Consider the following 16,058-nt stretch of genomic DNA (forward strand, 5'->3'; position numbering starts at 1 on the left):
TGTTTAAACGTTTCTTCATTTACGATGTAAACGAAAAAAACCTTTGCTGCAAAAAAGCTACTGTTACTAAATTTTAAACTTTGAACTCATATTTAACTATAAGTTACCTATGAATAAAATGTATAGTAATGTTTAATAAAATTTAAACCATAAAACTCGTATGTTGCGGTTTACTCCTGTTGGAACTTACCTAGCTTTCTCTCTCCTCTCTCCACCCCTCCGCTAAAATGAGAGTATCTGAAATTTCATGGAAACTTGACAAAATTTAAATACTCAGTCCTATTAGCACTTATTAAAATAGGCTTAGTGAGTGTCCATGTTGCAAGCTAAAAAGTATTTCAAAAGTTCTCTGATAAACTTTGTATTTGCAACTTTTTTCTTTGCCAATTTTCATCACCCAGAAATGTTTTTATTCACACCATTTGGGATTACTTAACTATTTACAAAACGTTTAACTAATATTGTATTCCCAAGGGTAAACGTTGCATAACTTTTGGATCAATCAAGAATCTTACGAATTACACTAACCCCAGAGGATTGCAATTTGTGTAAACACTAAATATTAACGAGAGACCAGACCCATTTTATTTTAACCGCTGTACCACACACATGATTACTTAATCTTTCATGGTTATAAGCGTCGATTTATTATTAGAATAGTTGGAGGTATGAGAGAAAGAATTATTTCAGCATTTATTTTTCTTTAGAGTATTGCTTTACATATTAGGTCAGATACAGCAGAAATATACAGAAATTTTCGGTTGCGAAGAATAAAAGCTTATAAAATTTTTATGGTTCTTGATTTTGTCTTTGTTTGACAAGCAAACAACAGAAGCAAAATAAATAACAGGACTTTAATGGAATATTTTCTATTATTATCGTTTGGAATTAACATCCTGATAAAATTGCAGTTAAAATGCTATTGTCAAGAAAAACAACTTGTAAACAGCACGTTTTTAAGCCACGCTATTGGCATGTTATTTGTAAGCATGCACGTCTTATTTTACTTTCTTTTATCGCTGTCTATAAATCTGCATCACAGCTGCATTTTGAACTGTTTTAACATTAATTTTTATTAAAACAACGAAAATTAGCGTATTAGGACGAAGACCATGTTACGCAGAGCATTCGTTGTAATCGTTATTGTTTACGAGTTGACTAATGGAATCGAAATACCAGCGGACTATAAATATGACGAATGCGCTCCAGAAAAGAACGAGTGTGAATACTGGTTAGAATTGAAGGAAAAACTAACAATGATATACAAGAAAGATTTGCTATATCCGTTTAATGGAGACTTGTACTTGTATAACGAATCTCCTGGACCTAACGCAACAAAGGTTAGTTATCTTAAATGCTTAGTTTTTTAAGATAAACACAACAAATGCGAGCTGAACACGTTAAATATTGTTTATTAAGATACCGTATGACGAAGTAATTTCAGCAGATGGAGAGAACCGTATGGTAATTGTTATTAATGGCACTTTGCCTGGACCACCTATCGTTGTGTATGAGCATCAGAATTTGATCATTCATGTAAAAAACTTGTTGCTCAGTGATGTAACCACACTGCATTGGCACGGGTTGCATCAAAAGGGTACTCCTTTTATGGACGGGGTCGGATGGATATCTCAGTGTCCTATTTCTGCTGGTCAGACGTTTACATACAAATTCAAGGTGATTTTTTTTTTCAACTCAATGAAATTCTTTTCAATACATAGAATAGAGGAAAAATTTTAAAACTTCTTAATACTTAAATTTCAAAAATCGAGAATTTTAAATTTTTTGACAAAAATGTATTAAAATTTTTGCTTCTGTTGCACTTATTGAGGCTAAATCCTGTATATTGTTTATCACACCTTTAACGGAAATCATTATCTGGGGCAAATAACAAAAGATACCGTTTTCATTTTTTACACTTTCAGAGTTTTTAGATAACATAAAAAATGTTAATTTGAAAGTTAAATTTGCAGCACTACCCGTTTATTAAGTTAAATCTGAACTAACTAAATAGAAGATATGTTAGTTGTATTTATTTTCGTCACCGCGATGGTCGAACAAAGGTGAAAAAAAAGTTCTCAATACAATATTTTTTAATGCCCCTCAGTAATTTGGAGATAATCTGAGATTAGAGAAGCTTCCACATAATTAGGTTATGCAGTACACCCACTCAACAACTAGTTATCTTAAAGACAGCTTTAAAACAACTTGAAACTTGTCTTAAAGGTGTCTTAAACTGGTCTAAAATGAAACACTGTAAGTCGTCTTATTCAAAATGTCTTCAAGTTGTCTTATTTAAGACATCTTAAAGACGGCTCAAAAAGACGTGTATATATATGGCGCAATTTTACTTTCGCACCACTCTATTTTAATTGCAGATTATAAAAGATTGTCGTCCAAAAATAAGAAAATGTATAGGAAACAATACTTTTAGACCAACTTAATGTACTCTAAACTCAATCTCAAAAATCTAAAAACTCATACGAAAACTTTAATATTTGCCATTTTTTCAACGGGATAACAAATTTAAAAAGTGAAAGTTTTTAGAAGTTAAAGAAATTTTTAGAATTTAAAAATTAAACATGGTTTTCACCGCTGTTTAAATTTTTAAATTTTGAATGTTTCATTTAAATGCTAATCATAGCGGAAATTATGATATAACAACCAGGTCTACAACTGTAACATTTGAGTTTTTTTTTTTTAAAATATTCTTATGTTGGATGTGTACGTGATATGTGGCAAATTGAATTAATTAAAACTTTTTGTTTTATGATAATAGGAATTAAAAATCTTTTCTGTTTTTAAGTTATAATCTACTTAATTAAACCTTATGTCTCTGTTGGTCCACAGAAATCTACACAGTTTTCAATTACTCTTCGTTTCTTTATAGATCCCCTTTTAAATTTTTTTAGCTTCTTTAGAGTTTTTTTTTTTTGTTGTTGATTTTTTCTCTTTTTTCTGGAAAAGTTATTTATTTTGAAAAGATCTCTCTCATCAGCAATTTGTTGTTGGATTGGTAAGGTAAATTCTTAACGCATTTTTCAGATGCGGAAACGCTCCCAGTTATTTACCATGGTCTTTATAAAATTCACACTATAAAATAATTCAAAGTGATTGTCTTTAACAACACGCTGGCTTTGTGATGAGAGTCGTTTTTTTTATACTTCACATGACTAGTAAAAAAGGGGTTGGTTTAGTTTCTTAGTACTGGGACTTAAAGACTAATAACTATATTTAGGGATAATTGTTTTTTGTTTAACCGAAGCGAAAGAAGACAATAATAGCTTTTAGCTGTGGTCAGGGCCACCGAGAGCCTTCAAGCCGCCCGGGACAAAACCTTTTTTGGCGCCCTTATAGATTTCGCTTCATATATATACTTAGCATAGAAGCAAAAAAGTACATTATGCCTTTATAGCTACTTTAACTTTATTTCATTTTTTGCTAACTAACCGCAGCATAAACAATTCCTAACTTAAATAAAATTTTTGAGCTTTTTTCGAGGCAAAATTATAAATTACTTCATCATATGACAATGATTTCGCGAGATCATTTTCAATAGACAAGATCATAAGATTTGAAAGTCGCTCTTGTCCCATGGTGGCTCTGAAGTGGTTTTTTATAATCTTAAGTCTACTAAAAGATCTTTCACCCTCTGCAACGGATATTGGCATTGTGTGAAAAATGATTAATTTCGAAAATATTCGTAAATTGCTTCGAAAATAACATATATATATATATATATATATATATTATGTTATTTTCGAAGCAATTTACGAATATAATAACATATATATATATATATATATATATATATATATATATATATATATATATATATATATATATATATATATATATATATAGACCTGTATGTTTCTACTAAATCACCTACAAACCAACGTAATTCTTGGAGCATTTGTTTATTTTTTTCACATTCTTTTACCCTTTTGGAAGCCAATGCCCTATTTTGGGCACCAGAAAGTTTTTTACGATTCATTATTAACAGTTACTGTAAATAACCGTACGCATCAATAAAATAATAGCATTGTCAACTACGCAAACTCATCAAAAAATTATAAACTCAATCTCAAAAAGCTAATGTCATAAATCAATATTTCAATAGTTAAATATAAATCTTAAACATGAATTACCATAAATAAGTTGATCGTAAAGAGTTGAAAAATATTTACTATTACTTTCTAAATTCTGAATAGAATTATTTTTAAATTGTATTCACAGTTTGTTATTTTTTCAAGGAATTAAAAATAATGATATAACGCGAGCTATATATACATTTCAATTATGGCATTTTAAGATTAAAAAAACTATTTTTATTTTACTTTGGCATCTGGCGCCCCATCGACATCTGCCGCCCGGGACAAGCTGTCCCTTTGGCCCCCCCCCCCCCTTTCGGCGGCCCTGGCTGTGGTCATCTGTTTTTAAATCCTAATGACAAGGAAACTTTTTTTATTTATCTTTTTTAATGTTTAGGTTCTATATTGTTATCCTAAAGTTAAAAGTTAAACTTTCATGCAAAATTTAAAAAAATGATTTAAAAAAAAAAAAAAAAAAGTTTAAATTTGAATTGTTTTAGGAAGATTTCAATGCTCAAAAGAAAACAAATTAACGAATATTTGTAACAGGGATTAAATGTTAGTTTTTAAATTATAATCATCTTTTAAAATAATAGACATTAGGAGTGTCCACTATGCAAAAAATTTTTAAAACCACTCAAATTGAATTTTTTCCCATTCTAGTGTTTGTGTAGTATGTAAAAAATTTTTTTATCAAATTTTAATAACTATTTTAGAACCCCCTCAGAGCCCCTAAAGACAAGCCCCTTTTTCCTGTTTAAAACAGTATCTTTTTTAGTTAAAACACAGAGAAATGATTATTGCGAGTTTCATTTTTCAAGTATTTAGAAATTAAACCACAGAAATCAAGCCAAACAAAAGCAGCTTGCATAATATATGTTAAATTATCCAGTTTAACCAAGCTAGTTCTGCATTTTTGGTTAACAGTTATAGTCAAATTATCAGACGAGAACCCCAAAACTAAAATTAAGACTGTCTTTCTGAATGTTATTAATGTTGTTTCATTGTCCAAGAGTTTTTTTGCCTAAGTCAGGATATTGCTGCCCGTGATTTTCAACGCCCTGCAGCAACCATTCTCTTTGTTCTGGATCACTGGTTATGATGGTAGCAAATTCTGAAATCAGTTTAACTCCTCTTTCTGCGGTATTATTTACAACTTTTACCGTACGAACAAACATTTCAGCTTCTTTGTATCCTGGTTGCTCTGTGCACTGTTCAATTGGTTTAGCAAGCCAATCTGTATTGATGCCAAGAATGCTGAACAATGAGTGAGATTCAGGTCCCAGAAGATTTGACAAACCTGCTTGACGAGTGATTTGACGAAAAACTGGCTTATGAAGACGAAAATTTTCGGGTACTGGAATTTCCAAGAGTTTGGCTGCCATATCTTTTTTCATAGTGGAACTAACATGTTTGCTGAAGAAAGCAAATGGAACTACCTCTTCTGTCAAATACCATCGGTGATTGGTTATTTTAGAAAGAATGACATCAGCAACTTCCTTGTCTATTTCTTTGTAGTCCATCATGTCGTGGATGAATTGCAGGTCATTCATAGGTGCATCAGCACCAATGCTAGCTTTTGTCCAAGCTAGTGTGTGGAAAAGAGAAAGATATCTGTTCATTCTAAAAAGTTTGGTTGTCATCCTCTGATCATAAGGCAATTGTTTAGAAAACATGAACATTTTGTTCGCATAAATGTTACATGCCATCCACCAATCTTGGTGGATAGCTCCTGGTTTAAGAAAGTGTATACCCCGCGGTGGAGTTCGCCCAAAGACGATCAGTGTGTTCTCAGCACATTCACGATAGTCATCTCTTGGAAATGTTGTAGCATCTTCCTTAGCAAGTAGATGTGTCAAATGCTGTATGGTCTGTTCTTTGAGGTTTTGCAACCAGGTGCCTTCAACAGCTAATGTTTCAATTGGCAACTGTTTATCCAATGCTGGCCAAGCAGTTTTAAATTCAGCAAAGAATTTATTCTCTGGACCAAAAATGTTTCCAAATAATTTCTTCCAAATTGCTCCGACAAAGATTTCAAAAATGTGATGTCGACAGGCAAGATAGGGAAGTTTTTGACCTAAGTTTTCTTCAATCAATTTAGCAGCACCATTGTGGATGCCACTATTACTGACAGTGGTATCAAATACCAATGCCACAATATTGTCGCTTAGATCCCAAGCTTCTAGGAGATCCAATGTTGCATTTGCTTGATTCTCTCCTTTCGAATCAACAAGAACGGGATTACCAAGTAATTTTCCCTCACTGTATTCTGGAGCACCCGACACAAGCACAGCTAACTGTTCATGTTGCACGACAAGTATGTCTTTTATCATTTTTCCATCCTAGTGAAGGGGACCAAACTGAGGTGGGTTGAGCCTCACATTATCTATAACACTCTCAGCAATCCTCTATTGATTTAACATTCTACTTTGACGAGATGTCGATCTGGAGATATCAAAATCGTCCAAGTTTCCACCAGCAGCTTTAATTACAGCAGACACAATCATAGTTGTTTTATTATCAGACAATTTCATCCTGTCTGTTGCAGAAATGATTTCCTCGCATTGCATAATTCTTTTGGGGAGGTGAAGAGTAACAAATTCTGATCGTCTATTCATTGGAGGTTCATAATTCAAGTCCCACCCTAAACCGATATCTACTTCAGCAACAGCAATACTTTCATTAATATTCTGTTCTTCGTCATTAACTTCCATGTCCTCATTATCCTGATCATCCTGTCTACCTTCTTTTTCTACTCTTTCTTTTTCTTCATCTCTAAGTATGATTTTCCGACTATATCTGACTTCTTTCATTTTTGCTTTAATCTCAAAGATTTTGTCATACCCGTCCATGGTTGCCTTTCTGTCTTTTTTTTTTTTTTTTTTTTTTTATCTAAATAGAATGCAACATCATCATCTTTCTTTTGGGCAGTCAGTAGCCTGGATTTCATGATTTCCTGTATGGCATCAGGTGATCCAATATCAAAAAGATTATCCAACTTGGCCAAGAAGTTAACACGTTTTCCGCCAGCATCACATTCGCGATTCTTGTTCTTCAACAAGCGGTTCCACTCATTCCAGAGACACATAAGATCTAACACCGAATTTTGTCTTGTCTTTGTCTTGATGCGTGCCATGTTCCAGAAAGTTACAACAGCGTCGATTACTATATAGCCAATTTCTTGATTTGTTACATGATTTCGGACATTTTCTTCATCGCGTCGTAAAAAAAGAAAAAATTTCAAAACCTGTCTGCAATCGGGTAGTTCGGAACAAGTTATTGATGGTGATGGGTGTCCAATTAACCAAAACTTAGTAGAGGCACGAGTAACAGGCCTTGTTGTAGATGATGATGACGACGGTGAAGGCTAGTCGGTTGTGTCTGACAAACAACTGGAACTGGTTGGCAAAGACTTGAGTTCAGTTTCTATATTTTTACCACTTCTTGTCAACATTTCAGTCTTAATTTATTTAACTAAAACAGAAAAATAATTATAACAGTCAATATTACATATTAAATTGTGTCAATATCATAATATTAATTTGCTTGTTTATGAAATTTGCAATCAATGCAAAAATGTGCTAATGTTTTAACCCATTCGTGCCATCTCTATAAATCGTAAAATGTAACAAAAAACTCAGGCACTAATGGGTTAAGCAGGAAATTGGGGCTTATCTTTAGGGGCTTTGAGGGAGCTCTAGAATAGTCATTAAAACTTAGTAAACATTTTTATATAATTTAATGAAAAGCCGACGTTCAGTGAAAGTAAATGTAAAAGTTTTTTAAACTGAAAGCGAACGGTTAGCAGTTATTTTAAAAAAGATCATGTTTTATATCAATATTAAGAACTTTAAAAACTTTTCATAAAAGAAAAAACGTTTGTTTGATGTAAAATTATTGCTGAAAAGATGATTGCACCGTGAGACAAATTGAATATCCCTTCAGTAACTCACAAGTCAGCTAATTGGAAAATGAAAAGTCTTGCTTCAAATTATTAGAAAAAAAAAAAAAAAAAAAAAATCCAATTAGAAGGAAATGAAAGAATTGAACAAAATATTTAATACAATTAATGAGAAAAAAATTGACTAAGTTTGGATGATCAGAGTTGTTTTGAGAGGAGCATATATAACAAAAGAAAATTTAAAAAACACTCTGAAAAAAAAAGTTCTGGACTCTTCATTTTGATGGTAAAAATATTGACGGAAAATAAATACAAGTTTTAGTTCTAAAAAACTGTGAAAAAAAAAAAAACCGGGAGTTTTATTACCAAATGGTAAAACCAAAAGTAAAAAAGTCAATGGTACTTATGGTTTGCTGAATGGCTTTAATTTGTGAGGTATCACAGAAGGATTATTTGTGATAAAACTGCTGCACATTCTAAAGGTGATGCAGCAGCTTTACTGAATCAAACTAACTCATTTAGAAAGATTTTTCTTAATCAAATTCATTCAGAAAGATTTCCTTATTCCACAATATGTTAGTTGTCAGCACCACGTGATGGAACTATTTTTGATTTCATTTTAGAAAGTAAAGCTTCATCTCAAAATACCAAATTTTTTTAAATCGAAGAATTGGTGATGCAATACACTCAACTGGTAGATGAATCTTAAGCTATTAAATTCTCAAAATTTAAAATTTTTAAATTCTCGAAATGCTTCTGACAAAAGTTTAATTGTTTTTACAACACGTTTAAGCACATCTCTCCGAAAAAACATTCTACAAAAAACATCTCACTAAAAAAACATTTCTAACTCTTAATATTTTAGGACATAATAGTCAATACCTCCGTTTACTTTAGAAAACACACACTAACTTTACGGCTTTGCTATAGGCTAGAGAATTCTGGTATTCAAGAGCTCGGAAATTTCCTAGCCCATTGTGAAGCAGTTCAATAATAACATGAATGCATTCACTTTGAAACCAAAAAAAAAAAGGTTTGTCATGCTCTAAAAAAAGTAATTTAATAATTATTAGTAGGGTAGACCGGGGGGATTTCGCCACATTTGAAATTGCGAGTAAAAGAGGTAGTTTTTATCATTTTTGTAATAAACGTGACCTGTAATATTTATTACTTTTACATTATCATCTACTAACTATTGATTGATCATAGTTGTTGCTTAATTCTATTGGTTGTTGTAATCTTTAAATATGATTTACTGTTTACTGTTACTAATTGAAATTACCGTGTCACTCTTTTTGCTTGTAGCATTCTTATTTTTCTTTTTGAAATTGATTGAAACAAAGTTTGATGATAACTGCTAAAGCTTTCATAAATCTGTTATCATCATCCACTGCCGTTTATGGTGAATATTTTATATTTTGTCTTTTTTCAAAGTACAATATTGTGGGGGGATTTCGCCACATAATGACGAAACAGTTCTTAGTTAGCAAAAAAAAAAAATATGTACAATACCTGTGCTTTCTGAACAACTTTTTTAACATCATGGTCATGTTGAGGGGGATAGTAGTATGGTAAGTTGATCTAAAATTTTACGATGAAATTAAAATGTGAAGTGAAATAAAATAAGTCAATTTAAAAGATTTCAAACTTTCAAAAATAAAGTAGAATATAACTTTATTAAAAAGAAAAGTTTTCAACATCCAAAATGTTTTCTTAAATGTCATTTGTTCCAATCTACTCCCATTTTTGATTTTCAAGTGAAAACGTCTTCTGGATGCATCCAAGTTCCCAACAGGAACATTTTCGAAATGTAGTTACAAATCGGGTTACATTAACAAGATATATTTATCGAATATATAAAGAATTTTAATAACCATCGACGAAAAATCGATGGGAAAAAATGTTTACTATATTTAAATGATCATAAAAGCCACATCTCTTTGGAAGCTGTTGATTTCAATATTCTTAATGGCATAGAACTAATATGTTTACTTCCACACAGCAGTCACAAGGTAAAAAAAACAAAATGATCAGAGACATTGTCCAAACAACTTTCTGACGAATCAGTCTCTTTAATTCGTGATCGATTCTATCTCGTTTTTAACAGTGTATGGAAAGACATGACTATGAAAAGAAGACTCATTGTGGATGCATTTGCTTATTGTTACCAGCAAGAAGACTCATTGTGGATGCATTTGCTTATTGTTAGCAGCAAGTGACTCGAAGATGAGTATGTTCTCTTCTAATCAAACATCAAATAATTTAAAGAAGAAGAAATTCTCCAGCTTGCGTTTAAAATCAATCAATAATTAGAATAAATAATTCTATATTATTCAGTTATTAGTATGAGGTAAAAACTTTTCATATCTGACAATTAACATTAAAGCAGAATAAGTGGTAGAATCGCCCCGGTCTACCCTATTTAATTTACTTTAATTTTTTTCAGAAAAACAATCTATGAATGCTTGTAGCTTGCAAAAGTTGATAAAGTAGCTCGGTCGTTCCATTTTTTCGTGCTATGAGCAAACTGCTTTATCATCATAAGTAAACTTTGCTTCCGAAAAAGTGTTTAAAATGAAATTACTGCACTGCAGTGTTGCTGTTACATTTTAAACTCTTACATTTAATCTCATTTATGCATATTTCCTTACACAATTGTTCAATCGTTAAAAATAGGCTGAACCTAAAGGCACGTTTTGGTACCATAGTCACGTTGGTGCTCAGCGTACAAATGGAGCGTTTGGTGCGTTAATAATTAAAGAACGTCCGAAGCCGAATAGTGAGAGGTTAACCGACGTTATAATGACTGTGGGAGACTGGCACCATCACAGCTCAGAGGAGGTTTACTTAAAAATGGTGTACGGTAACTTTATTGCAAACAAACCTTATAACACGACAAGCACAATTGACGGAGGCAAATTTTCTGGTGTACCATGGGTTTCAGCTTTGATAGAAGGGAAAGGAAGATACATTGATCCAAAGACAGGTTTGGGTTAAAAAAAAAGCTATTAAAAACTTCTTCAAATTTACATTCCACCAATAAATAACTCCTTGAATCGTTTAAAAAAAAACCTTAAAAAAAAAAAACGATGTAAAATTTCAATTTTTAAAAGAATTATATACTTTACAACGCATACAAATTTCACACAATTTTTGGTGTATTAACTTTAAGGCAAAGATAATGGTTCTCCATTAACTTGGTACACAGTGAAGCAAGGTTTGAAGTACCGTTTTCGAGTAATTAATGTCGGCACTATATATCCAATGCGCATATCAATTGACGGGCATGGAATAAGTGTCATTGCATCGGACGGTTATGACATCAAACCACATTCAGCAGAATCTGTTATCGTTCATCCGGGAGAGCGCTTTGATTTTTTGTTAAATGCTAATAAGACAATAGACAATTATTGGATCAGAGCTCAGAGTATGGAGGTATAGTAAACAAAAGTTTATTATTGAATGGAAATAATATATTTTTATTTCTATTAAGGCTTTTAGAATTTGTAAGCTATTAATATAAATGATTTTTTGAAATATTAAGACTATTTCTGAAATTAGAAAATGGGGGAGAAAAAGCAGAAAGCGTGTATAAAAATTTGGTAACTTTAAAAATTTCAATGATTCATTTTGTAATAGGATAATGTGGAAAACCACACAGTGCAAGCTGTTCTACACTACGAAGGAGCGTTAAAAAAAGAGCCAACAACTAATGAGCTAAAATGTTTGAAGGAGAGTCCCTGTCAAGTTATAAACTGCCCTTTCAAATACTTTCCTGAACATTTTAACTTAAATTGTGTACTGATGTCTGATTTGCAAAACGCCGACGATGAAGACCCAGCTCCAGCCTATGGAGAAAACAGCGAAGAACATTTTCTGAACTTCGCTTTTCCGGGTAGCAAAATAACTCCTGGTGCAGTAAATGGAAGAAAGTTTGAATTTCCTGGTGTTAATTCTTTAACCCAGGGCGACGAGATTGATGGTTATGATTGTGATAAACATGATTGTGGACATGATAAAGTGTGCTACTGCCATTACGAACTAAAGATTCCGCGTGATAAAACAATACAATTTATTTTTACTAATATAGGGAGTGGGGGAGGCTGGGGTCATCCAATGCATCTTCATGGACATAGCTTTTATGTTTTAAAAATGGATTACGCGCCTCAAAATAGAACAACAGCTAAATTGATAAATGCAACAGAAAATAAAGATATTGATTGCGGAGGTGGTCTAAATTTTTGTAACGAACCGAAATGGAAAAATAGTTTGTGGGAAAATGGAAATATTCCAGGTTTAAATGTTAAAAATCCTCCACGAAAGGATACGCTTATTATACCTACAGGTAAAACTTTTTACTTTGCAGTGTGAGCTTTGTAAAATGTGAAAGTGAACAATGACAAATCAGTGCAACTTTAAACAACTTCTAAGTTATAACAGCTGATTATTAAACTATATAATACGTTATAATCATGGAGAAGTTATGTTGCTCGTTTAGACACTTTGTTATAAAAAGGTCTTCAATTTTGAAAATTAAACTTCACTTACAATTCATTTTTTATTTATGATATTTGGAAATCTTGTTGATGCTTTCTGAAACGTTTCATCTTGCATGCGCAAGTTTAAAAAGAGTTTTTATTTTTACTTTTTTTTAGGCGGATATGCGGTTATCCGTATAAAATCAGATAACCCAGGGAAATGGTTCTTACATTGTCACATTGAAGTTCACGCGCTAGATGGAATGGCTATGATTATCTCAGAGGCTGTCAAAGAGGCGCCGAAGCCGCCTAAAGGTTTTCCTGTATGCAGCAACTTTTATAACGATGAATCAAGAGACTATTTTTACTTCAAGGAAAATTTGGTTGACACCGGTAAGAAGAAACTAAAAAAATGTTTTCAAACAGCCTCATTATGTAGTTACTAACGTTTTAATACATTTCATTACATTCAGATTGCGCCAATGTTACAATATACCGAGTTGTTATTGCTGTTATGGCCGTGCTTCTAGTTGCAACCTTTGTGGCTTTGATTGTTATGAGTAAACAAAAAAAGTCACAGTTACAGATCCAAATGTTGTAGTTTATGTTCTAATTATTAAACCACTTATACTTGATAAAAGAATTAAAAAAATTTTCGTATCTTTTGTATCTTTCTTCATTTCAATAGTGTTTCTATGTTGATGTTGAAAGTTGCTGCTTAATGTTGAAAGTTATTTAATGGCGTAAATGAACGTCGTCTGAACAATATATTCATTACAACAGTCATCTTAATATTGTTGAATGACAATAATGTAGAATGATATTTAATGATTTTGTGGTCATTGACAGAAATGGCGATTTTTTGAGAAAAATCAAGCATCGGGTTTTGGCTCTTCGGTTTTTAACGAGTAAAAACCAATTTCTATATCAATCTTTTGAGATAAATCGAATCTTAAATAGTTTATCAAAATAAAGTTTTTTATGCGTTTAAAAGTACAATGTTTTTGGTGCTTTTAAACGCATAAAAAGTACCAAAATACGTGAATAAATTTCTTATTTACAACTTATAAAAATAAGTTTAACGATTTTAACGGAATAGCAGTTCTGCGCAATGGTTGAAGAGTTGAAACAAAGTAGCATAAAAAATGAGAGCTTTTTTTTTCTGGAATTTATAGAATTGCATGTCTAAATACATAAATTGCTTTAAATTCGCTTATTTTCAAATGGTTGATATAGAAGTTGGAGAAACAAGATGATTACTTTGAACTTAAATTGTCTTTGTACTTTGCATATATATAGCCTTTAAAATTCACAACTATATACATTATATTTTTCTTTCAAGTAGGTCAAAGGAAGAAAGGGAGGGGAGGGGGCTAGATTGGTGAATGCTCCACTTGGATCCGCACATTGTCCAGAAGTGTTAGTTTGTCCAAATTTAGTTATCGAAATATATAGTAATACAAATACAGCATACTTAACATATTTGTATATATTCTTACTACATATCCTGTGCTATCTATCTATCTATCTATCTATCTATCTATCTATCTATCTATCTATCTATCTATCTATCTATCTATCTATCTATCTATCTATCTATCTATCTATCTATCTATCTATATATATATATATATATATATATATATATATATATATATATATATATATATATATATATATATATATATATATATATATATATATATATATATATATATATATATATATATATATATATATACATGTATATTAGGCCGGATCATAACTTAAAAAAATTTGGAAAATTTCTTCGGGAATTTCCAGTAATTGGCTCTCAAATACGCTGAATACAATGCTGCAAACCGTTTTTCGCTACTAATTTGCTATACTTTGTATTTTTACCTTTGAAGTTTTCAAATAAATTAACTTAAAAACGCTCATTTGTTACATAATTTATTGATTGAATTTATAATAAAGTTCAAATTATTTGAACAGTCAAAGCAATATATCATTAGCAAACGTTAATTAGAAACTATACTTAAATGTTCTTAAATTCAGATTTTGTGTCAAAGTGAGGCATCAACTTGCGGCGCTCCAGTTGAACGCGAATATAGCCATCACGATTTTCATGACCATAAACTTTAGATGCTGATTCAGTCACAATTTTAATCACACGTTCAACACTTTGATTGTGACATGGAAATGGCTCAATGTCAATAACTATGTCTTCAACTGACGAAAGCCATGCCAATATTTGTACAGTTGGAATATGTTTTGTCAGAACAGGTTCCAAGCGGGGCTGTGTTTGCCAGTCAATCAGTTCTTCATAACTAGTCGCTTGAAATCGTATCTCAGGGAGTTGAAATTTTCGATTTGGTATGTCATCTTTACGAGCACGAAGAATTCTCTTCAACGCAAGCTTACGGATCACTTGACGGTTGTCTTTGAGCATAGCCAGAATAATGCTCTCGATATGAGCCGGGTAGCTATTTCGCTTCAAAACTTGCTGAACAATTATTCGATAACGCACAGGAAGAAATCGTGATGTTTCTATCATTTTATAATAGTGTGGAGCAGCATTCCAGTTTGAATGTTTCTTAATGTCAAACCAAACAACCGCATATGAATTCACAATAAATTTTGCCAAAAAAATTAGTTCATTTGATGGATCTTCAGTAGATATATAGAGGTGTAGAACACGGTTTGCTAGTGTCATCCACCTTGCATGGTTTAGTCGCCCAGGTGTTCTAGAATTAAATCTATCTGGTACAACACCTGTCTTCACCGCATTAACAATTTCGAAAAAGTACAGTTGATCACTGCTTAACAACTGCTTATTGCATATAATAGGTTCACCAACAAGTATGGCAAAGCTGACTATGGGTTTCTTAACAGACATTGAAATAGACTTGCCAATTGGTCCATTAAATGAATGGGGTCCAGTTGTTGCACCATCTAAGGAGTGAAAAAGATGTCGCAAAGGAAGCTCGTTCAGATGTAAAAGACAAATGGACCAGTGCAGTGGTCGACCAAGTTCTATTTCCATTCTGCGTATAACTCCATTGTTTAAACCAGTATTAACGCTAGTTGAATCAGAACCAATACAAACAAGGTTCGTGCAGTCAACAGTATCAATTATTGAATCTGCAATGGATTTGGCTGATCCACTTGTTGGCGTACAATGATCAACATACTTTGAATTTGGCTCTGATAAAATGGAAATATGTTCCTCAGAAATCACAGTCTGCCTATCCCCCTCAAGTTTTAAAGTCTGATCTTTCCTTCCATCAAAATACAATCCAGTAATTCTACAATCAGCATTTTTACAGGATGTTCTCAGTAGTTTTCGTTCTCTGCAAATTTTATTCCGATCCACTGGCCCCATATGTTCTATACCAAAATCAACCAGAGTTGCTGATACAATCGCGGCAACTGCTCTATCTGATATGCCAAAACCATCTGCTTGTAGAGCAATATTTTTTAAACAACGGTTTTTCAGACGAGTAGATGTGACTTCGGTATCGACATCTGATACGGAAGGGGAATAAGTTTCGGTGTCAGAATTGTTGTCTGTTTCATTATCTGATTCATTATCAGATGCTTCAA

The 16,058-nt window shown here is 32.2% G+C and overlaps 2 protein-coding genes across 2 annotated transcripts; one reads left to right on the forward strand and one right to left on the reverse strand.

Annotated features, from left to right (window-relative positions):
• The first annotated feature begins 873 nt into the window (after nt 1-873).
• On the forward strand, nt 874-13,133 carry LOC145189899 (multicopper oxidase 3-like). Its single transcript, XM_090091255.1, has 8 exons — nt 874-983; nt 1,095-1,340; nt 1,420-1,677; nt 10,672-10,981; nt 11,168-11,430; nt 11,635-12,340; nt 12,651-12,866; nt 12,947-13,133. The coding sequence occupies exons 1-8, from the start codon at nt 975-977 to the stop codon at nt 13,072-13,074; spliced, it is 2,136 nt and encodes a 711-aa protein (XP_089947381.1). The 5' UTR covers nt 874-974; the 3' UTR covers nt 13,075-13,133.
• A 1,357-nt stretch (nt 13,134-14,490) lies between these two features.
• Nucleotides 14,491-16,058, reverse strand: LOC149887123 (uncharacterized). Its single transcript, XM_090091478.1, has one exon. It carries the CDS (start codon nt 15,835-15,837, stop codon nt 14,491-14,493), a length of 1,347 nt encoding a protein of 448 aa, XP_089947604.1. The 5' UTR covers nt 15,838-16,058.

The sequence above is a fragment of the Hydra viridissima genome, unplaced genomic scaffold (assembly GCF_058129835.1).
Source record: "Hydra viridissima isolate aposymbiotic clone 2 unplaced genomic scaffold, HvirCarnegie_v1 scaffold_6, whole genome shotgun sequence".
In the NCBI taxonomy this organism is placed as follows: domain Eukaryota; kingdom Metazoa; phylum Cnidaria; class Hydrozoa; order Anthoathecata; family Hydridae; genus Hydra; species Hydra viridissima.

What these genes read in the sequence shown, in the direction of transcription:
- LOC145189899 (XM_090091255.1), top strand. An exon ending in CTGGACCTAACGCAACAAAG is followed by an intron (nt 1,341 to 1,419) that starts GTTAGTTATCTT and finishes TTGTTTATTAAG; the next exon opens with ATACCGTATGACGAAGTAAT. An exon ending in GGAAAATTTGGTTGACACCG is followed by an intron (nt 12,867 to 12,946) that starts GTAAGAAGAAAC and finishes CATTACATTCAG; the next exon opens with ATTGCGCCAATGTTACAATA.
- LOC149887123 (XM_090091478.1), bottom strand. Translation starts at nt 15,837, where the DNA reads ATGGGGCCAGTGGATCGGAATAAAATTTGCAGAGAACGAAAACTACTG.